General features: G+C 41.0%; 1 protein-coding gene across 2 annotated transcripts in view; it reads left to right on the top strand.

The window, feature by feature from the left end:
- Positions 1-20994, top strand: part of PLPPR1 (phospholipid phosphatase related 1) — a 113736-nt gene extending 92742 nt beyond the window's left edge. For both annotated transcript variants that reach the window (XM_065745221.1, XM_065745222.1), the window contains exons 4-8: positions 16-148; positions 8166-8416; positions 15521-15697; positions 17477-17608; positions 19473-20994. In XM_065745221.1, coding sequence (XP_065601293.1) covers positions 16-148; positions 8166-8416; positions 15521-15697; positions 17477-17608; positions 19473-19505 — 726 coding nt within the window. In that variant the 3' untranslated portion in view covers positions 19506-20994. The remainder of the gene's footprint in view (positions 1-15; positions 149-8165; positions 8417-15520; positions 15698-17476; positions 17609-19472) is intronic.
- The last annotated feature ends 2014 nt before the right edge of the window (positions 20995-23008 follow it).

Genomic DNA, 23008 nt, shown 5'->3' with positions numbered 1-23008 from the left:
TCCCTTTCTTGACAGATTTTTATTGGTGAGATATCCATGTATTTCATAAAGTCAACCAGAGAAACCCTGATTATTCAAGAGAAAACTATTTTGACTGGAGAGTGCTGTTACCTGAACCCACTGCTTCGAAGAATAATACGTTTTATAGGTGAGCATCTTTAGCACTGCAAATGCAGTTTCTGTTTGCACCAAAACAGAACAAAAGATCCTAATACTTTACAGCACAAAGTTAATTAAGCTGTGAAATCTTTGCAGGTAAATTCCACTTTAGAGGAATAGTCCCCTTGGGATTTGCAAGGTAATGTTTGAAATGTGCAGTATCATGCTGTCTGGGCCTGGTTTATATCCTGTTCTCATGAGCTTAATGCTTCTTCTGGACCCTTGAAGAAAGGTTGCGCCAATCAAACCCTTATATGAATAATGATTGGAATTTCTATTCTGTGTATGATACCCATTTTACTTACAAATCAGTGCTCAGTAGCCCATCTCTTTGGCTTTTTTTTTTTCTTTAGCTCTAATTTTAACTTCTATAGCTCTGGCACATGATGTTCATCTGAGCACAGCGTAAAAAATGCCAACGCCCGCTTAAAAATAGCATTCATATTTTTATTCTGTATGGTTTGGTTTTTTTTTATATTTTGTCGAGTTATTTGTTGAGGAAAACAGTAAAGAAATTCTGTCGATAAAATATGTGGAGTTTACTTCTGTTGTACTTAAAAACCACTATACTCTTTTCACAAGATTGGTGGAAAAATATCAGAGACCTTACTGAGCTGACCACTCCATAGGTCCTTTAGGGCCAGGAAGAGGAACAGCCATGGTTTCCTTTCTCCCTCTCCTCTCTTGTGCCTCCTGCTCTATGCATGGAGGTTAGGAACTGAAATACTTCTTTACCTTCTCGCACACCGTGGTGTATGGAGACAAACCACCTGCAGTTCATCACCCAAGCCTGTCCTCTGTGCTGCTCATTAACACAAAAGACATTAAAAGTGAAATACCCTTGAACTTCAGATAACCTCTAGGGTATATTGATGGATAGTAAACTGCCATTAAGAGAAAAATAGAGTACTGGAGTCCACTGGGCCACTCAGAGCTGTTTGGCTATTGCAGCACATTCAGCATGTTTTGCTGAGTTCTAATCAAATATTCTCGCCTGCGGGGTCAGTACTAAAAGAGGTTAAACTGTGGAGGCTAAGCACTTGCTCTGTATGTTTTCTTATAATTGCACTTTTCTGCCCTGCTTTCCCTTAAGCTAGCTTTATTCCTAGGCATTTCCTCTACTGTTTTGGTGGAGGAGGAGTGGGCAATGACGATACACTTGACCCTTAGAGAGGAGCAGGATATGAACCTGATAAAGAAATCAATCTTAGCTTTGCATCTTTGTCTTCCAGAAAAAAAAAAAAAAAAAAGGAAGTTAACTTTATTAGAAATAGCTTCAAGTGCTGGTCTCATTTTAAATGACACTTATTGTACATTTCTGTCAGAAACTTCCCTGCCTCTTTTGGGAAGTGAGAAAAGCAGCTTGCTGAAAATTGGGTGAAATCATTTATGAAAGGAACTAAAAATAACTGCTCTTCCTTTATTGAAATTCCACATGCATTTGGAAAAATGAGAAGGACTGGCCAGATGCTGCCCATTCGGGACCATCAGGGAGGTTAGCTTCACACAGCTACTCAGTCTATAAAGAGGTTTGCCTGGATGCTTGGCTATGGAGAGACAAACAAGTTACTCCTACATGGATTTCCTTACATGAGTCTCTTCTTGCTAAATATGAGAGCCATAAGTAGCAGAAATATAGAATAGGCTTTCTCCCCAGATATCTTAGCAAGTGGTCTGGCTTGTTACAAAGAAGTTTGCTGCCAGTTTAGTCTTGATACAGATTTATTTGAATATTTAAAATCTGATCATCATTTTTGGCCCAGATGTGGGAGCAAGAGACTTCATCGAGTACCTCCAAAAATAGTAATTGAGCTCTGTTCAATACTGCTTTATCTTGTAAGTTGTGGCAGTTGTTATTATTAAACAGGATGAGAAATACCAATCACTGTGTCTGAGTGCTCATGTCTAAAGAAAATGAACACTGATTTCAGAAGGGCACATTGCAGAGGGCTTTTGAGAGCTGCTGTTCCCAAATTTTAGAAGGATGAAGACATTTTTAGTCTCATCCTGACTTCATAGCTAGGGGTGCAAGGAAAAAAATGGATTTTTAAGAATACTGGACTAAATTTAAACACGTAACAAGCAGAGAGTTTCAGGCTATCTTTAGTGATACGAAAGGTAGGCACTCTTGCCACATTATCACTTTGGTATCTGTTGTATTTAATTGCTGGACTTGAGCTTATTCTCCTCTTGCTTTTACTCTGTATATGCACAGTAAGGCACTTTTTTTTTTTCTGTATTCTGATAGTGGTGCAAAGAATTAAGCAAAACCAAAATCCCACTGCTCCTCTGGAATGTTCTCAGTCCCTTGTGATTCTTTTCATTTATGTTCACAACTTGCCTGCTATGCTTCCTACTTATTCTCTCTTGTTTCCCCAGGCTCTCAGTAGCTGTCTATCCTAGAGTTCTCTCCTCATGAGTTTCATGGGGACCTTGACAGTTGAGCTTTATCTTAAATTCCCCCTTGGTCCTTTGTCCACAGAAAGATGGACAAAAATCTTCTTCTTTCTCCCTGTGCCAGAATTAAGTTCTGCATGTTTTGTCTTTTGTAGTAAAAAATGCCTTTCAACTCCTTTCAGTATTTATCAAGTCCTTTATTGCATTCGAGATAGGTGAAAACTGCTGTGCTCTTTTATTTAGAAAATCAATTCCTTTTGTCGGTGAAAGAAAGCTATTTTAGCTTAGAAATGTCAGACTTGGATATATGTTGCAATTTGATCCATCTTCCTCTTTATCTTTTATATTTCTTCTGCAGACATTTATTTTGGAGATTTTCATGTCATACGAGGGCTGTGCGATTCCTTTGGAGTAGCTTCTTTCTGTACTAAAATATCAGTACAGTAGTGCCGTCCTTTACTCACATCACCTCCCCTCCATCCCCTCCTCAGCCCTCACAAGTTTTTTAAGAACTGCAGGTACCAAAATGCATGGTTTTTATCCTGGAACTTTGAGAAATCAGGGAGGAGGAGTGGTGGTTTCTCGGGCCTTAGCCTCTTCTCCCCATCACACAGTATTCTGTACTTTTATTCCCCAATTTCCCAGTCAGTACCCTGGTTAACATCTTGCCCCACCCTTCATTTTCTTCCATGCTATATTTCATCATTTGTATTACAAACAGAAGTATAAATTATTTTAATGTTCCTTAGTGGACAGTCTTAGTCAAGGATTCAGTATGTTCACATGCATCTACAATAGCACCCCCAGGCCCGTGATTCAGACCTCACTGACTCAGTCTGACAGGGGTGACTGAAGTGTATATTTTGCTGCATTTCAATATCACTATATTAGGCTTCTAATCCATGTGATTAAGTTGTAGTCCTGCAAAGCTCTGATAACATGCAAGTAGTCTCTCTCTAGATATTTAGAAATGCAACTTGCTTCGTGAATTTGTTACCGGTGGCTTTTGCTCTGGAGCTGCATAATTTGCAGTTAACAAATGGCACAGATCAGCTTCTGCTGACAGCTTAATTTAAAGCATGGGGCCACCTCACAGTAGGCAGCTAAATAATGAAATTAAAGCTTTATTTTGGCAAATTAAGGCTTTAGTTGGGCAAATAAAGGTTTACAAGATTTACACGCACACTGAGTTTATTGTAATGGGATAGATAAACCCCCAGAGCTCTGATGTCAATTCCCTGTGCAGCTGTGGGACACAGCCTGACCTTACCCTTCTGTCTTCTTCCACAGTGAAACAGTTTACACTGTCATTAATTGAATGCCTCACAGGAGGGCTCAGCCTGTATTTGGGTGTGTGGCTTAAACTACCATGGGTCTCACTTCTTGTCAATGAAGAACCTCCACAGTGGGAATTGGGTCTCTGCTTTGAGGAAAACCCAAAATTGACTGCTCCAAGGCTCTAAGCTGACTGCTGCCCAGGTGAAAATTGATAGCCATGAGCCAGGAAGATAGAATGTCATAGATGTCATCTGCACCCATGGAGAAAGTGTTGAGGCTCCAGAGCACTTTTGCACTGAATTTCTTCTTCGTGTCCTTATGTCTTGAAGAAACAGTGTTTAGAAAGGACACTCATGAGCAAAGCAGGTAGACACAGGAGGCAGTAGATGCATGGAGCTTTGAAGGGTCTTCCCCAGGAGATAGAAACTGATCCTGGGATCAGCTGCTGAAGATCAACATTTGTGCAGAACCAGAAGTTTCTCAGGGAATCCCTCCTTTTAAACTCTAATGCCCTTCAAGAATCATAGGAGTGGGAAAGAGGCTGTGGGAATGCAAATAGGTATGTGTATATATACATATATTTTTTTATTTTATTTTATTTTTTTTTCCCAGGAAATTAGGGGTGTGACAAATTCAGACATTAGAGTACGCTGGGAGAAGAAACTGTTCCTCAATAAGTGCACATTGTAGGAGATGTGACAGTGCTACCCAAGAGCATAGCTTCTAATGTCCCCTGAGCTATTCAGTGCATTATACCATTTGTCACCTGACCTAATGGTTTTGTGTTTTGTTTTGTTGTTTTTTTTTCTCTATTAAGGGATTCTGCCTACGTATTCCCATTTCCACTCACCAGCTCCTTACATCTTTCTTCCCAATGTCTTTTCAGCAGCTTGTGTACAGCTCCTTTGGTTGGTTGGTTGTGTGTGTATGTTTTGTTTCAAATCAGTGGCATTTAAAATATCTGTAATAGTGAGAGTTTCCATGGAGTCAGCAAGCAGCTGCAGTCAGTGATGTCAGAGAGGGAGATAAAGAGTGGAAGGAGAGCTCGAGCAAGAGTTGCACAGAGGAAACAAGTCAGCTAAGGTAACAGTGAGGAAGGAGAGCCAGATCCTTCTTCAGGACATATGTTTCTGCTAGCCAAAGCAATAGACATAGCTGGAAGTGATGATGCTGACAAACAGACACACAGGGAGTTGAGTTGGAGCTGCATGTCAGAGAGAGCCCTACAGTTATGGCTTTATAATTGGAGAATTGTTGGGCAGCAATTTACAGGGGTATGTAAAGGAAGAAATTAAACCTAAGGATTCAGGCTTATGAAGCTGCTTAAGATTTAGATGCTTCCTTCAGGTGAAGTTTCAGTAGAGCTGTAAGGATTTAAGGTTTATGTTGTCTGTCCTCAGCATTTATTAGCAGATCTTTCATTACTTAAGGTCTCCTTCTGCAAACAAACTACGTGTGGATGAGGGGAAGGAGTGCCTATAATTAACTTAGCCAGTATCCATCCATTGTATGAACAATGAAATGTATAGACTGTGTTTTTACAGGTTTTACTTGAATGTGCCTGTGCTTTGTATATTCCTTTCCAGCTCATCTCATGGGCTAACATTCATTCTCACATTTTCTAGGACAGAGTGAACACAGTGTGATAAAGCACTTCTCCTTAGCAGGGTATCACCTCCATTAAACCTGGCCATCAAAGTATGCAAAAGGATACAGGTTCTCCTGTTCTCTCGGTGACATTGCATCACAAACTTCAGCTGAATGAGTGTAAAGAGCAAAGGACGGGTTACCCTTTCCATTAAGCCTTTCAGCCTGCCTCCAAAAATCTGGCAACCACATCACTGCATGCTCATGCCCTGGTCAGTTAACTTGGCTGCTGTAGGTCATTGAACAAATTGGCTGAACAGATGGATTGTTGATGTACGAAAACCATCAGGGGACTTCATCGCTACCAAAACTCACTGGTGTTACAGACTTTAAATCAATTAGAAACAGCTCCGTGGCAGTCTCCAGGGAGCATGTGATGTGTAATCAGTCTGCAAGGGTTATATTCCTGCTTGCTGGATTCAGTGCTGCACATGGCTAAGATTTTCATAAAGCACAGTTTGGCAGAACTGCATGAGGGGTATTACAGGGATCAATATGCATCACAATGGGAAGCTTGACAGAGGCTTCAACCGTGGCTTGTTCTGCTGATCTGCAGTGTACTGCAGCCCTCAGCAGCTGAGTCTGAGCCAGCACTTTCAGCACTACCAGTTATCAGGGAAATGCAGATATTGAAATTTATTTTTTTTCAGAGCAAAACACTGCCTTTGTACCTGTGCACTGCACAGGGTCTGAAATAATTGTGTGATGCCCACGAGCTTTTCCTGAAACACCTCAGTTTTTGACTAGTACTGACTTTGCCATGGAGGCGATGGGGTCAGACTGCAGTATTTGTCTGGCTTTTACATTTCCTCAAAGTACTATGAAGACCTGGGTGATAATCCTCATTACATTCCCTGTGATTTGCACAGCACTTCAAAATGATACCATTTAAAGCAAGCTGTGCCATTCTTGTGTTGTTTTTTTTTTTTTAATTTGGCCAAAGAATAGTACATAAACCAAGATTTTTCTGGCATGAATCAATGTTTTGCTGTCCAAAGAGCTATCTGCAGGGTTTTTCATTTGAACTTGCTTATGCACTGCCTGATGTAGACAAGGAACTCCTGTCAGTGGTTGTAAAATCATGGGTTTATAGTATTAGCAGAGGGATAAAAGAATTAAAGGAGCAGAGTCAGCACACTCCCCTTGAAGCCAGTCCTGCAGTCTAGGAGCACTGACACCTCAGCAAGGGACGTGTGCTGCAGTATGGCTGTGTCAGCACAGCACCTTGGTGAGCGAGCAGCTCCAGGGAGTCCTGCTGGACTCCTGTATCATTCACTGCTCTCAGCTATGGGCTTTATTTTGTGTTACTGTCCATCCTGATGTCCCCACGAAGGTAGACCCATTGTGTTTAAAAGGATCTAACTGTCAGTTGCAACCCTGCTGATTTTTCTTACCTACAGGCAAGATTACAATATGAGCATAATTATCCTTGATTCTCGTTAATCTGATATAAAGCATTTTCAGTTGTGTTACATTCCTCCACCCTGTTATTTTTGTTTATCAGACTGCACCAGCACTTTTTTCCTTTTTTAGGTCAGTACAGATAAACAATGCAGTTGCTGAGACCATTGCAGCTCTCCTAAGATAAGTTATTTTCCCTGGAGCACCAGCTCTTTGTTGTTCTTAAATACAATCTCGTGTTCATATGACTTGTTTACAAAGCTACAGGAGGGAAGAGGCAAAAATGTATGACCTTCAGCATTCCTAGACCAAAAATAAATAAGTTATTTTGTTTGTTTGTTTTTATGTGATTATCTACTTTAGCAATGGGTGGGGGGAAAAGTGAGCTGATTGAGTCTTTCAGAATGTTTGGGTTTGGCATTACTGGAAACCTGCTGCTCTATTCCCTTGGTATGTAGTGAGCTCTTGCAAGCAAAGATCCCAATAGACGTTCACTGCAGCTGTAGTAGATGCTGAGAACACACACAGGGAGTTAATGGAGGATGTGACAACTGTAATTTCAAGCAGGGGATGTTCCACAAACCTGCAAATGCTTCTCAGTTCAAGTGCAGTCTTTCTGCTGTAGCATATGAGGGTATGTTTTCCTGCTGACATAAACTGAGCTGGGTCTGCATGGAAATTTCTTCTGCACCAAAACGTTAAGAATTTATCATAAAAACCTGGAAAATATTCCTGAATTGGAATCTTTATTTTACAACATCAGAATGCAGTAGAATCACACCTCAAAAGACAAATGATATTTTAAGGAAACAGCAGTACTGTGTCTTTGTGCAACACTGCACCTATTCTTGGCTTCTATTTTTTAGTTCAAAGACACCACCAATCTCGGCCAAATCTGGTAAAAATTCATGGACATTCTTAAACATTTGTGCTTGACATTCAGGCTGTGAAACTTTGCAGCATAGATGCATAGTTTTCAGTGAAACCTACAACTCACAATTTAGTTCAGAGCTTGAATTACAGAAGTACTTATGCTCCTACTTACCATGTTCAGCCTTCTTCCCATTCCTCTGGAGATTCTGAGTTAAGCATCTTCCATAGTTTAAGCAATCACTCTTTTATGTCATACATTTGATACAGGACTCTGCTGGAGTCAGTATGGGCTTTTTCCAGGTAAATACAGCAGCAATTGCACCTTTTCTTCTCGTTATATTTCTTCCTTCAGGAACCATGGCTGTCTTAAACTTATTTGAATAATAACTATTTTTAACCTTTCCTCACAGGAGTGTTTGCATTTGGACTTTTTGCCACTGACATATTTGTAAATGCTGGCCAGGTTGTGACTGGGAACTTGGCTCCATACTTCCTGACTGTGTGTAAACCCAACTACACTGGAAATGACTGTCGGACCCACCACCAGTTCATCAACAATGGCAACATTTGCACTGGTGATGTAGAGGTGATTGAGAAGGCAAGAAGATCCTTCCCATCCAAACATGCTGCTTTAAGCATCTACTCAGCTTTATATGCCACGGTGAGTACCAGGGATGACTGCTGACTCGTATGAGAGGTTTCTGTCTGTACGTCCAGATGGAGTCATGCAGTGTGTTTTTGAAGAAGAGGTTTGGTTCAGGAATAGGTTTCCTCTTTATCCACAGGGGAAAATCATCTTCTCTCTCTCTGTTTTACTAGTACTAATGGAAGCAAATCAAGTTCTCATTGCTTCTGCAACACCATGTAATGGAGAGGCATGAGGTTCTAATCTTATTTTGGCTGCTGATTTGCTCAGAGGCCTTCGAGTAAGCATTTAACCTCTTCTTTTTCCTGCTCAAGTCTCATCAACACTAAAACAGGCATTAACTAAACCAGTGACTGTCTCCCCCAGTAACCAGACTCAAATGAGTAGCAGAGAGACCAGGTTGGGTAGGCCTTCCAGGGACTTTAGTTCCTAGGAAGGCACATCTTCTGCAAACAGCTGATTTCTACAGCTGAAGGAGAGCAGTACTTTTCTTTCCTGAGTTTAAGTCTCCAGTAGTTCAGTGTTTCTCAGCCCTAGTCTGTGAAGCACCTGGGGTGCTTTCTTCTTGGCTCTACTGGGAAGCTAATGGTATGCAGAGGGATGAATGCCTTCAGCTCTTGCGGGACAGGTGTGTAAATAAGAGATGCCTGCATCTGATGCTTGAAATCTAAGGCATAACTCTTTCTGAGCCACAAGTTTTCAGCCTGCAGTACAGTTTTAGCCCATACCATGGTACAATTTTAGTCCAGATCTCTTCCTGAGAACATCCTCCAGCACTAAAGGTGCTGTCGCATCACTGATTCTCAGGAATCCTTTAGAGATGTCTCTAGTGTTCTGTTCATTTCTTTGCCATTAACAGTGCTCCCATTATATTTGTTTTGTCTTTGTGTTGTTCTTTTCTATAATCTGGGTTTTATATTTAATCAAATAGGCTTTTTTTCTCATCACCCGCCAAATAAGCTGAGAACCCAAAAATGACTCTTTTAATTCCTTCAGGCAGAGATGAAATTTGTATGCCCAAAGCAGGGGAAGGAAGAAAAAAAAGAAAGAAAAAATAAATACAAAAGCAATGCTGTCTTCCATGCTTACATCAAAAGTGGAATTATATTTAATGCAGTTTTATCAGTCTCCCAAGAAGCCCTCCCAGGCAGGGCTATCTCTACACATAGTTCAATCTGCTGTACAATTAGAAACATGTGCTTCTAAGTACATTATTCAAGAGGAGATTATATGTTATGGGTATTCCTTAATTTGTGAACGTCTGACAAAAAAGAAAAAAAAAAGATAAACTGGCATGTTAAATCTAGGTATCCCAGTTAGGCACTCCAAGAAAGGTCATGGGAGAATCAACGACAAGGGCACCCAGCAGGTGGTGATCGTCAACCTGAACACATAAAATTGAAGTTATTTCACTGCATTTAAATGACCTTTTATTGTAGAATGTTTCAGAATTGTTTCAGAACTCCCGTTTCCTTTTTTTGGAGTGAAAGCAATGAAAACAATCCCAGGAGGGTCTCTATGGATAAAAGCTACAACTAAGCACTCTTGTCAATAGTTTGGTAGTATTTTTAGCTAGGCACTGGCATAGCATACTTAAGCTAGGCACTGGCATAGTAGTATCCACAAATAATTCCTTCTGTCATCTCCATCTGCCTAGAAGACACCACCTCATGGTGGTTATCACAACCTAATAAGTATTGTTTACTCCTGAGTTGCTTCTTGTCTAGACTAGGGTGATACAATATACTTAGACAGTAAACTTTCAGTGTATGAAACATTTTAAATACTTACAGCAAATCCCTTCAGTAGCCTAGGTCATTGTGATTCCTCTGTCCATTTCCTCCATTTACACCTGCCAGATTAATTGTTGAAATTCAAGGCTCTGGCACTTAAGGAAGCAGCACTGAACATCCAGGAAGCTGCATCACATATGTAACACAGATTGTTGTCAGTGGCTCTTTGTGTAGAAATCTCCATTGTAAAGGGAAAGATTATCTATTAAACTTGCAGGACACCAGATTTTCCAGAACTGGGCTGAAATTGTTATCCTTCCAGGAAAAATAAATCTCCCTCACTTCTGCAACAGGACTGAACAGACTTCTTCCACTCTGCCTTCCTCAGCAGGGATAAATATATGTGAGCATACATTTACATACGTGTATAAATATAGGTACATATACATGTCTGACTATTTTAAACTTGCAAATGAATAAGCTTCCTTGGCTGTCTATGCTTTCGTCTATCTGAAAATATATGAGAGGGGAGTTACATGCAGAATGAACACCACTGTCACACATTGCTCATTGCTAAATACACTGCTTGAGAGTGCTGACAAATGCACTAAGGAAGCTGAACAGATTATTTATATAGATAGAACATATGTATATCAATTATTCTCCTTTTCTCACATCTTTTTATATTCACTCCTCACCCCACACTCACACATCAAACAATTGGTTTTCACACTTAGAATTTTGTATATAAATCTACTTCATAAATAGTAGTCCAGGAAATTTTACAAGACATCCTGCAGAATGGAAATCAAATGTAAGCAACTTTCACTGAGATTTTAGGCTCTCACACAAGGCTTTGAATACCTGAAGGGGCAAACATATTGTAAGAGTCTTCAAATAACTTCTTTGCATTAGTGACTAAAGCAATAATAAAGCCTCAATGATCATGAGTTTTAGCCAAAATGGAGAATCTCATCCAATAATTTCCAAGCTCAGAAGGTGATCTGTGGGTGAACTAGAGCATGGATTCAGGAAAAACAACCTTTCTTGTTTAAAACCTTCCTTGTGATAGAGATTCTATCACTTCCCTTGGCAATCTGTTTACACAGTTAATTGTCCTCATTGCTAAAAATGCTCTTTTTACTACAAGTTTATGTTTTCCTGCCAAGATGTGTGAATCTTCAAGTGCTTTCAATGACATCCCATCTGTAGTAAAGAGAACATCTGTATGAGTGAGTGAGTGAGCATGACATCCTAGTGAAAAAGGGATTTGATGCTGTACTACTTGCTGGATAAGGAATTGGCTGCATGGTCACACTTAAGAGAGTCGCAGTCAATGGCTCAAGTAGAGACCAGGTTTGAGTGGCATTCCTCAGGGATCGGTGCTGGGACCAGAGTTATTTAACATCTTTGTAGGCAACATGGACAGTGGAATGGAGTGTATCCTCGGCAAGATCACAGGGACACCAAGCTGAGTGGTGCAGTTGACACACTAGAGAGAAGGAATACCATCCAGAGGGACCTGGACAGGCTTGAGATGTGGACCCATGCCAACCTCATGAAGTTCATCAAGACCAAGTGCAAGGTCCTGCACCTTGGATGGGGCAATCCCAAGCACAAATACAGTTTGGAAGGAGAATGGCTTGAGAGCAGCCCTGAGGAAAAGGATTTGGGAGTGTCAGCTGATGAAAGACTCAACATGAGCTGGCAACAAGCACTTGCTGCCCAGCTTGCAGCTGTATCCTGGATTGCATCAAGAGATGCAGGGCCAGCAGGTCAAGGGAGGTGATTCTATCCCTCTGCTCTTCTTTCTTAAGACCCCAGCTGGTGTACTGCATCCAGTTTTTGAGCCACCAACACAAGAAGGACATGGAACTGGTGGAGCAGGTCCAGAGGAAAGCCATGAAGACGATCAGAGGGATGGAGCATCTCCCCTGCGTGGACAGATTGAGAGAGCTGGGACTCTTAAGCCTGGAGAAGGCTCCAGGGATACCTTGTAGCAGCCTTCCAGCACTGGAAGGAGGTCTACAGGAAAGCTGAGGAGGGACTTTTTATAAGGGCAGGTAATAACAGGATGAAGGGAAATGTCTTTGAGCAATCAGGTGTAGTGGGAGGTGTCCCTGCCAGTAATGGGGGAATTGGAACTAGGTAATCTTAAAGGTCCATGTCCAACCCAAACAAATCTATGATTCTATGATGAGTAAGCTAAACATCATTCCATCTCATACCCTTAAGAAAATAGGCATGCGTGAATTGCTCTCTCTTGCTAGTGATTGCAGCTGTCACAGCAGTGCTGCATTCTTGCTTTAAGGAGGTAATTATTTTCCTTTGGATGTTGTAAATTGCAGCGGTGCTTTGGTGGAGAATTAGAAAGCAGTCTTTGAATTGCTCATTTGAATTGGCCTCTGCGGGAGGAAATGCACAGAGTGAAAGGATGGGCAGTGATTATCCACACAGTGGCCCTTCACTTGATATTTTTTCTCTATTGTTTCCGAAGAAAAGCCTCAACGTGAGAATCAGTGCTGCTCAGGTGCAGCTCAAGCTATCAGCAAAACTGGGGGAAGATTGCCACCTAGTGCTCAGTTGGTAGCTGTCATTTCAAGGCGTGTGCATTCCCATGACGGACTGGAAAAACAAAGCAATCAGAAGCCTTCAGTGTAACTTAGTCCCATCCCAGTTCTATTACATTCCATAATGTTCCAATTCACAAACTGAATTCACCTCTGTATGGTCTGTTCACCAGAAGACATCATTTCCTCGTGCAGAGATCTAGCAATTTCAGATGTTAAAAGTCTAGTACTGCAGTTGCTTGGCAGCTGACAGTAACCTGGTACAACTGGGTTTACCTGTGCAACCTGGTCTAGGGAGCCTGCTTTGGAAGAGGAGTTGGACTTGATGATCTCTAGAGGTACCTCCCAAACCCTCAATCCTATATCTGTGTGATTCTGTAATTTTGCCTAGGTAGAAGCAAATATACCCCACTGGTTAGTTGCTCTGACCCACTATGTACTAGGAGGTTATCACTGCATACGATCCCTACATCTAATGTATTGTATTGTTTTTAGGGCTGATATGTTTAACAGCAGCCAGAGAGTGGAAGCCAGCAACAGGGGAATTTGATGGACCAGACAGTGAGAAAGGAAAAAAAAAGTGGGATAGGGAGAAAGCTAAATTGAAATACTATGTACGGTAGAGCAGAAGAAAGGAATACATGGAAGACAATGAACAAGGTGGCCTTGAGGTGGCCTTCGTGGTCCCAGAAACCCATGTTTCAGTTAGCCTCATAGTGACCTCTGTGTACTTGGCTCATGAACATGCACTAAAATACGCTAAAATAAACACCCATGGTTACCAAGTAGATTACAGTGTGAAGAAAGCTGTGAGATGGTTGTCACTGCAGTTGGAAGCACCAAGACAAGCCTGTTTAGACCTCTTTCAGCAGTAATTTTGGCAGAGAAGAACCCTGGGGCAGCTTTGCCCTGACCAACCCGTTGTGTTCTTGGCAGGGGACTGGAGGTGGCTCCCACCACATCACAAAGAATGCATTCAGCCATTCGAGGTTCAGTACTCTCACAGCAAAGCTCTCAGCAATGCCCTCCTGAAAAGTGAAGGCAGCCCAGAGGAAGAGATTCTGTGACCTGCAAAGCACTTTTAGTTGCTGAGGGAATTAAAATAATGAGAGTTTTTGTACACTGCCTTTTGTCCAGAAGGCTAATATAAGCGAATTTGCAGTGTTTACAGTATGGATATTTGCATATTGTATTGTAATTATTAATTATAATATATAACATAATACAATAATATATGATTAATAAATATAGTTATTACTAATAACATATTGAAATTGTAAATATTGCATATTTACAGTATAGATCATTACACTTTCTTTATTTTTTTATATTTTTTAAACAAGTGAATAAAGCAGAATATTTTGTTACTGAAAACTGAAAGGTAATTCTGTGGTTTGTAGTCTTTATAATTCCAATGCAACAAGAGTTTGCACTTTCACTGGATTGGGTTCATTTACCAGCCAACAATTAAGAAGAACCCAATGAATTTTCTGAGTTTATCTTTCTGATCTTGTTTCAGATATAGGAGATGTGTCCTTTTTTGCGTGTCCAAGAAAGACTGTGGTTTGATGCAACTACTTTACTTGGTATCATAGAAACATTTGAGTTAGAAGGGACCCTTACATCTAGTCCAACTCCCTTGCAATGAACAGGAACACCTACAGATCCATCAGGTGCTCAGAGCTGGGTCCAGCCTGGCCTTGAGTGTCTCCAAGGATGGGACATCCACCAGCTCCCTAGGCAGCCTGTTCCAGCACCTCACTGCCCTTACTGTAAAAAAAAAACTTCTTCCTTATATCCAATCTAAATCTCCCCTCCTTTAGTTTCAAACCATTTCCCTTTGTTGTGTCACATCTGACTCAGCTAAGGATTCTGTGACCCTTTCTTCCCTACAGTCCCCCTTTAGATACTGACAGACCTCTCCCAGGTCTCCCTGGAGCCTTCTTTTCTCCAGGCTGAACAGCTGCAGCTCTCAGCCTGTCCTTACCAAATCTTGGGAATTCTTGTAGGTACCAATGCTTGATTAAAAGGATTTTATTGTACTGTTTTTCCATCAGACTTGGTTTGCTTATCTTCAGCACTTTGAGGCTCTGGAATTAATGACTGGCTGCTAATTGTGATGTACACACATTTTTATCTTCTTTTTTTTTTTTTCAAAATACATTTAAAATAAAATGCTAACTGCTGAAAACATGGAATTCATCAAACAAAATTGTGAACCTCGTGCTGTAGAATTACGTTTTCATAATCAACTCTGTTTTGAAAGTAACCTTCTTTCTATTCTGAATTTCATTTTACCTCACAGAAAATGTCTGTAGTGGTTTCTCTTCATGCTAAGAATCTGTTTGTTAATGTGACTACTGCTTAGAAAGCTGGAGCAGTTATAGGTGGCTTGAATGCTAGGTGCTCCACCATGTGTACATCACAGTTCTGCAGGCATACAAGCAGAAATTCTTTGCCAACTTTGAGTCATTTACATTCAGCACGTGTGTTTGCTGGCATTTGAGCAAGCACTTAAGCAGGTCAGGAAGTCAGTGAAACTGAGCCTGTACTTAATAGCTCAGAAATCCAGTACTTAAATACAGTTGATTGGATATTTGACATTCTGAAAAATCACTTTCCAGTACCTGTTTTATTTACCTGAGAGTACTCCCTGAGTTCCCATAAACCTCTTCCTCCATTTCTCAAGGCTTTTATACATGAACTGTGGATTTTGTCATATCTCTGCTGAATTATGATATGTCTGGAAGGAAAAAAAAAAAAGAAAAAGTTTCTTGCCAAACCCCTTTTCATTTTTGGCTTGTCCTTTCTTTCAGATGTACATCACAAGCACAATTAAAACAAAGAGCAGCAGGCTAGCCAAACCTGTGCTGTGCCTGGGCACCCTGTGTGCTGCATTCCTCACTGGGCTGAATCGAGTTTCTGAGTATCGAAACCATTGTTCAGATGTGATTGCAGGCTTCATCCTGGGAAGTGCAGTCGCCTTGTTTCTGGTAAGCCTATCAATTTCTCCCCATTCTGTTTAAAAATGTGTATTTAAAACAAACATAACATCGCTCCTCTCCTATGGCCTTTTGGAGCTAATTAACCCAGTTGTTAGGAACTAACTTTAGCCCCTGTTGTTAGGAACTAACTTTAGTGATGAATGTGTCATCAGAGAAAATTGTAATATGAAATCAAATTGATATTAATTACTGAGGCTAATATGATGACATCTGTGTATTCATATGTATTTCAAGATTATTTTAATTACTGATCATGCTCTTACATGACCTTCCTGTAAAAATGCTTTGAAAATGGTGTAGATTTCAGTTACTGTCAGAAGCGAGGTAGGATGCTTGGGACTTGTTCCCTCATATATTACAAATGCTGGTGGCCTTCTATGGGCAGAATTGTAGGGTACAGCATATCATCTGGGGTTCTTAGCAATAGTCTTCATTCCTCACGTTGTTTGTGACCACAGAAGTGCAATAGAAAGTCAGGACAGATTCTCTTGGAGACAGAACTACGTAACTAGTGAAATTGGTGGTGATTGATTAACAGTTGGACAAGATGCTTCTTCTCTGAAAGGGTGGTCAGGCACTGGAATGGACTGCCCAGAGAGGTGGTGGAGTCACCAACCCTGGGGGTGTTCAAGGAACGTTTGGATGTTGTGTTGAGGAACATGGTTTAGTGGGAGCTATTGGTGATAGGTGAACGGTTGGACTGGATGATCTTTTAGGTCTTTTCCAACCTTGGTGATTCTATGATTCTATGATTCTATGCTATCAGTGGTCTTTTCCAACCCTGATGATTCTATAATTTGATTGATTCATTAGGGTAACAAAATGTATTAGAATGTGCCATCAAAAGCCTTCCCTCAGAGTCTTGGAACATGTCTTCCTCTATACTTCGAATATTACTCACTCCACTGTTGATTATGTGGTGTGCTTTGTTTGGTGAAGGATCTCTTGCTGAGGATTTACCCACAAAGTACTCAAGGTGATTCCCACTGTTATAAAAAATGTTCCTAATTCCAATTAAAAACAATATACTTCAAAACCATCCACTGTGTAGCAACAAACATTTTCTTTATCGATATACCCTATGGTCACCGTCAACCCAGGCTGCAGCCTGCTCCTTACTCAGGTCTAAAGACCAGAAAAAAGGAAGAGACAGCAAGGAACTGGCTGTAGGATTTGCTCTGACAGCAGATGTATGAGCTCCTTCATGCCTTCTGTCCAGTCTGTTCCTAAACTCTAAGCAGATATGTGCACGGTGTGGCCTTATTGATATCACCATGCACAGGGGAAGGCCTTGTAGGATGGATGTTGAAGGAGTTGTGCTGGAAGTATGCAGGGGTGGTGTTAAATGTACTTGGTGTCATCCAGATGTGAGGCAGACCTAGTAACTGAATGAGCTGTTTTCACTGTTTGGAACTAGCAGTCAGAATCTCAAGGGATTATTTGTCTGAGACAGTTTAGCAACAGTCTAATCCAAGATTCTGCAATGATAAAGCAGATATCATGGGAGTTTGCTGTATAAAACATAAGAAAGCTGAGATTGATTCAGTCAAGAGAATGAACCCTTTTACCAAGATAGCCCAGAGTGCCAGCTGTAACAGTGCACTGCTCCCCAAGGCTGAGACAGACAATGCCTTTACCCAAAAACCCAAGGTGAAGTTCTGTGCAAAAGCTTGCAGTTGAGCATGCAGTGGGGATTGCTGTGAGTTACTCCTCTGGACAGCATATGCTGACCTCATTATGTTTATCTGCATTTTCCACATTACACAGGGGATATGTGTTGTCCATAACTTTAAAGGCACTCATGGAGCTCCTTCTAAACCGAAGCCTGAAGATCCACGAGGAATGCCACTAATGGCTTTTCCAAGAGTGGAAAGTCCTCTGGAGACATTGAGTGCACAGGTACTGTAAATACTCCCACCCATACCATCACAAAACACATGTTCTATATGGCAGACTAAAAACTTCTTTTAGAAGGCATTTATCTTTTAAGCCACCAAATTCTGTATACCTTCTGCCCCTCTTGCACATCCAGAACTTAATGAGTAGGATTTCACATGCCTGCTGTGCAATAGCAAAGTTTTGCTTAGAAGAGCAGTAAACTGAGAGAAGAGTGAAGATAAGCCTGTGTAATCACACTTAGGAATGCTTTAAGGATTTAGATTTATAATTTTGAGGATAACCTACACAATGTCCAAACAGTGAGGATAAAAATTAGATTTTTATACTTTTTTCTGACCAGTATCTTCTAAATTGAGAAATCTTACACTGTTTTCTATCTACTCTTTAAGTCATCAAAGAAGAAGCTAATAATATTCTCTCAAGTTTTCCAAAAAAAACAAACAAACAAGAAAAAACCTAGTGTGATTATCATCACTGATGATGTTGGTGTTAAGCTGCTAACTTTGGATAGCTTGTGTTGTTGGCATAAATGAAACTTAACCAAAACAAACAAGCAAGAGCCACTTGCCAAGGATTTCTTGGAACAAGCAGGAGTTGTAGTTCATCAGTTGTCTGAAATGCCATTGTGGGGTTTGTCCTGTAAATTGTACTTCTTGTGTTAGCTGGCATGTCACTGCTGTTTGCTTGGCTTGTGGCAAGGTTAGTACCACCTCGTGGCAAACACTCACAGCTGTGATTGACTTCCAGCAAAACTCTGCTGGAAGATTTTGAATTGATACTTCACCAAGTGTTCTCTTGGTGGACTTGCAGTCTGGAAATAGAATCCTTCCATACTGAAGTGTATGACAGAACAGCTGAAGAGGTAAAAGCATTCATAGATTATGAAAAATTTTGTCTAGTCATCCATTTATAGCTTCTGGACTGAGAGGTACAGGTAGGGACGAAGCCTTAGCTGCTGATGTGCATTCTAATTAAAAAGGTAATTTTGTCTGATTCAGGTTATCAGTTTCTAAGTGGCCATACACCTACCAGACAGGAGTGAAAAAATGAAAAACATGATACTGCTTTGAAGCTATTAAGAAGCAATTGTAATTAATCCCTGGAAGTGGCTGCTTATTAGTGTTCCTTCAGACATAGGGGATGTCCTCTCTGCTGATTTCTGCATCTGTCCCCACTCACGTTTTGCCTTGCGTGCACAGACCCTGCAGATGCAGTGTGGTCTGAGGACAACCCAGTGCTGCTACTGAAGTCCTGGACACTGGCTTCCAAGAATCAGCACTGTTTTTACACAAAGAGAACTTTTGTGCCTGCCTGTGTTTTGCCATATTTACCCTCCACATGTGGTTTTAAGCTCTGTAAGTTGCCTAGCATCAAGCTGTAGGACCTACACACACACATCACATGAAGCCAAACGTGAGAAGCTGCATCATGCTGTTACAGGCTCTTTGTGACTGAGGATGGTCACATGAGATGGCATTAACTACATAGATGGCATTAACTACATGACTGTGAGGAGTACTTTGAACCTGCACTGACTCTGGACAGAATCCAGTCCAGTTTGAAAACTGCCAATGAAAAAGTGGCACCTTCTTTTGCAGGCTGACTTGTGAGTGTTCACAGCCCAGGAGCAGGGTGCAGTTCAGGCTGTCTTATCATGAGCTCAGAACAGACAGCAGTCACATCCACAGCCATTTCTTCCTCAACAGCACTGAGTTAGTTGGGTGACAGATGTCACATCTGCATTGTTGGGTGACAGATGTCACATGTGCATTTAGTGAAGGGCTTTCTCATTCATTCCACGCAATACATGTAAGTGACAAACATATGTACCAATGCTCACATGACTGCATTTTACTCTTTGCAGAATCACTCTGCCTCTATGACTGAAGTGACCTGAGATGGAAGACTGGCAGCAGAAGCTATTTTTTATTACCCTCCAGTACAATACTTCAAGACACACAGTTACTAAGTGTCAGACTGTGATGATCAGTATTATGTTATGTCTAGTTAGAGGCTAATGTTTTGTACATTTTTTGTATGAGGAAGTGATGTAGCTTGCCCTGATTTTTTGTCAGCTTTAATATTATTATGCCAGAATTTAAAATCAAAATAGAAAAAGGAAAAAAAAAAAAAAAAGAAAAAAAAAAGGAAAAAAAAAAACTTTTCTTGTTAAAGTGTGCACTGAGGAACTACATCTATGGAATTGTTGGTGTTGTTATGTGATATTTGTACACAGATTTTTTTTTTAATTTTTGAATTAATATATCTTGAGGAAAAAAAATCACTTTTACCTTTTCTTACCATAACAAAGTGCTTCAACCAGTGGGTCAGATTCTGATCTTAGTGAGCTCTGAAATAATTACATCTATTTAATTCAGATGAAAATAATGGTGATCAGAAATCTAACCCAAACCAACAAGTAGTAAAACATCCAGCCTCAATTCAGTGAGCTACTTAAGCAAGCCTTATCATCATGGACTTCAGCTAGCCACGCAGCTTCCAGACTGCTTGGCAGACCTGATGTATCCCTTAAGCATTTGACTGAATCAGAGCCTGGTTGTTCTGGTGTGAGTGATTGTGCTAGTTATTGAAGAATAACTGAAATGGCATACCCAGTCTGCAATATAAACAGACTGGACATGAAAATTTATAGTAGTAGCTGATAGCATGTGAGCTGATTATATCATGTCCCTAGATCTCTGTTCCTCCCCGAGGCCCAGCCAAAGCTCCCAGTGCAATCTGGCTTCAGGAATTGACTATGGGGATATACAGCCATCACTGTGGAGCAGAGGCTGTGCTGTAAGTGTGTCATAACTTCATCACAGATTTATGAGGTAACGAGCAACACTGGTGGCAAGGGAAAAGTGATGCCACATCTTCTGATGTGGCATTACTGAGCATTCAGATTGGCCTCGCCACGGAGCCAGTTGTGCCCTGATGGTGTCGTTTTCACTGAAGGGCTTTGGTGAGTTTAAAAAGAAATTAAAAACATAAATAAATTAAAATATAACTGAACTGACACAGTCTGTAGTAGCAGTCTGCATTTTTGTAAATACCGCCATGCAGAATTTATATCCATACTGCTGTTTCAAAATTCAGCTACACTCTTTAAGTTATATGAAGATAACGGGGGGTGGGGAGGAAGGGGGGAGAACAAAAAGAGAGCATATACCATGGTTAGAGTTGGGGCTCAGGCTTCATTACACGACTTCTCACTGTTTCTAGGCTTTTCCTGCATCTCATTCTTCTAGCATGGTGATAACTGCTGTGTGTCTCCTTTAAAGAATGGAGCCTCTGTCTGTACTTTTACTGGAATGTTTACCTCACGTTTCCATTTTGGTTCTTCTTGGCTTTTTTTGTATATTTTTTTCCAAAACAGATGAAAAAAAAAATGTAGTGTGGTCTCTGTGTCTTCTGTATGATACTGCACAAAGAAAACATGGGATGTCTGTGTCTTGTCATGCAGTAATTTCTCCATTTAGGTATTTTCTTGTGACTCTTCTGATGTCTGGTGTCCGGGTCACTTTTAGGAATGTAAGGACCATACAGAACCATGAGGAATCTCCAGCAGTGTTCTAGGGCCCTCACTATAACTTTGATTCAAATTCTCCTGGAACGGGGGAAACCTGCTGAATAAACGTGGCCTGTTCTGCTGCCTTAGGAAGACCGTGGCATTAGGGAAGCTCATCAGCAAAGAATACTCCATTTGCTATGCCCATCAGCAGCACCTTTTTGTGCTCCAAGGGGCTAGCAGAGGAAATGAATAGTAAAATAAGCTCAGTTATATTCTCTATCCTGCTTTTTGCAGATGGGTCTTTTTTTGTTATTTTTTTCTTGCTGTGCTTTTCATCAGTTGCACCACCTTAAAGGTGGATGTACAGTTCTTGGACTACACAAAGTTTAACACAATTCAGGTATGAACCTGGCCTATGTAATGCAACTGGCAGCAGTCCCTGAGCTGCCTGCTGGGACACAGTGACCCTGCTGGATGACTGAGGCCTCTCTCAATCCTCTGTCAGTACCTGAGCTGTACTCAGGACTCTTCTTGTTCCTCCTGGCTCCTAGTGTGTGAATTATGCTTCTTGGCTGCACAGAAGGTCTGGAATGCAACTCAGAGTCAGGAAAACCATCTGCACCTGCTTTGTGTACCTGCATGAAGGGAAAATGGTCACATTTCACAGAGAAAAGAATTAATATAATATTCATCCTCCCCAAAATTTGAACGAGCATGTTCTACAAAACTGCTGTTACTGAAATGCCTCAGGTGTCAGTCACTGTCTTAAGCTCCATGGATGGATCTGACCATGTGCTTGGTTTGCAGCCTTGAGCCTCTTGGTAAGCACAGCACCATCATTTTTTCCAGGCTTACAAAACCCTAAGGCTCAGGACACATTTTGATTCAAAGCAAAGAATCACAAAAGCTTTGAAAATCAAGGAAACATGCTGTGTGTGATGGACTGCAATCATTACAGTCAGATCAGATCCATTGTACAGGAGCTGAAAATGCAGTCTTTAATACTACAGGGCAAGAGCTGAGACCTGAGGAGCTTGCAACAATTGTACTTCAGTAGCAACGTAAGGAAAATCATATTTGCTCCTCTCTAGGGAAGGAATCCCTCAGATGTAATTCCCCTGATATGAAGGTTTTTCCATGCTGTCTGTGCTTGTGAAAATATTCTGCATTTGGACAAAATATTCCACTATTTTGGAAAAAAAAAAAACTTTACACATCAACTGAATCAGCTCCCATGAGTTGTTGAGTGTGGGCTTACATATTAAGCCCACATCTAAACCTGAAAATCTGTACAATTCAGTAACCCTGCAGAACGGGATAGACAGCAGGAAGAGAACTTGATAAGCTAGGCTTGAGCACAAGCTCAGACTGCAGCTAGGAAGTTCTGCTCTATGCCCACAGGTGTGGTAGTACAGGGGAGCCTCCCACAGCTGCACACACATGCAGCCCAGCTGTCATTCACCAAGACTTCTGCATCCAGTCTGTCAGGAACAAGCTCTTTGATGGATTTTTTTTCCACTTGCTTTTCCAGTGCCTTGCTCCCAGACAGCCTGTGCTTCCAGATAGCTTATCATTTTGTGTTTTCCATGAGCTACAGTGAAAGGACTTGTTGAAAAAGCATTCTGCTGTGACAAGTGAAACAACTCCCAGTACCCTCCTTGTCACCCTGACATCAAATATTCAATACATCTACACCTCACTTCAGTTCCACTAGACTCAAAACGATAGAAGAATTCATTTCCCAAATTTCCTCAGAACCACAAGAAACTTTAAGAAACTCGGAGCTTAGAAGTTTGCTGAACAAAGAAACCCAACTCTATGAGACAGTGCTGTTTCTTAGTGCATTTCAAGTATTTGGAGGCTAAAAGAAAACAGGGAAACAAGGG

This window comes from Cyrtonyx montezumae, unplaced genomic scaffold (genome assembly GCF_038088225.1).
Source record: "Cyrtonyx montezumae isolate F1298 unplaced genomic scaffold, pur_monq_1.0 scaffold_34, whole genome shotgun sequence".
In the NCBI taxonomy this organism is placed as follows: Eukaryota; Metazoa; Chordata; class Aves; order Galliformes; family Odontophoridae; genus Cyrtonyx; species Cyrtonyx montezumae.
Note: the sequence above shows the minus strand (reverse complement) of the source record. Positions and strands in the feature narration are given on the sequence as shown.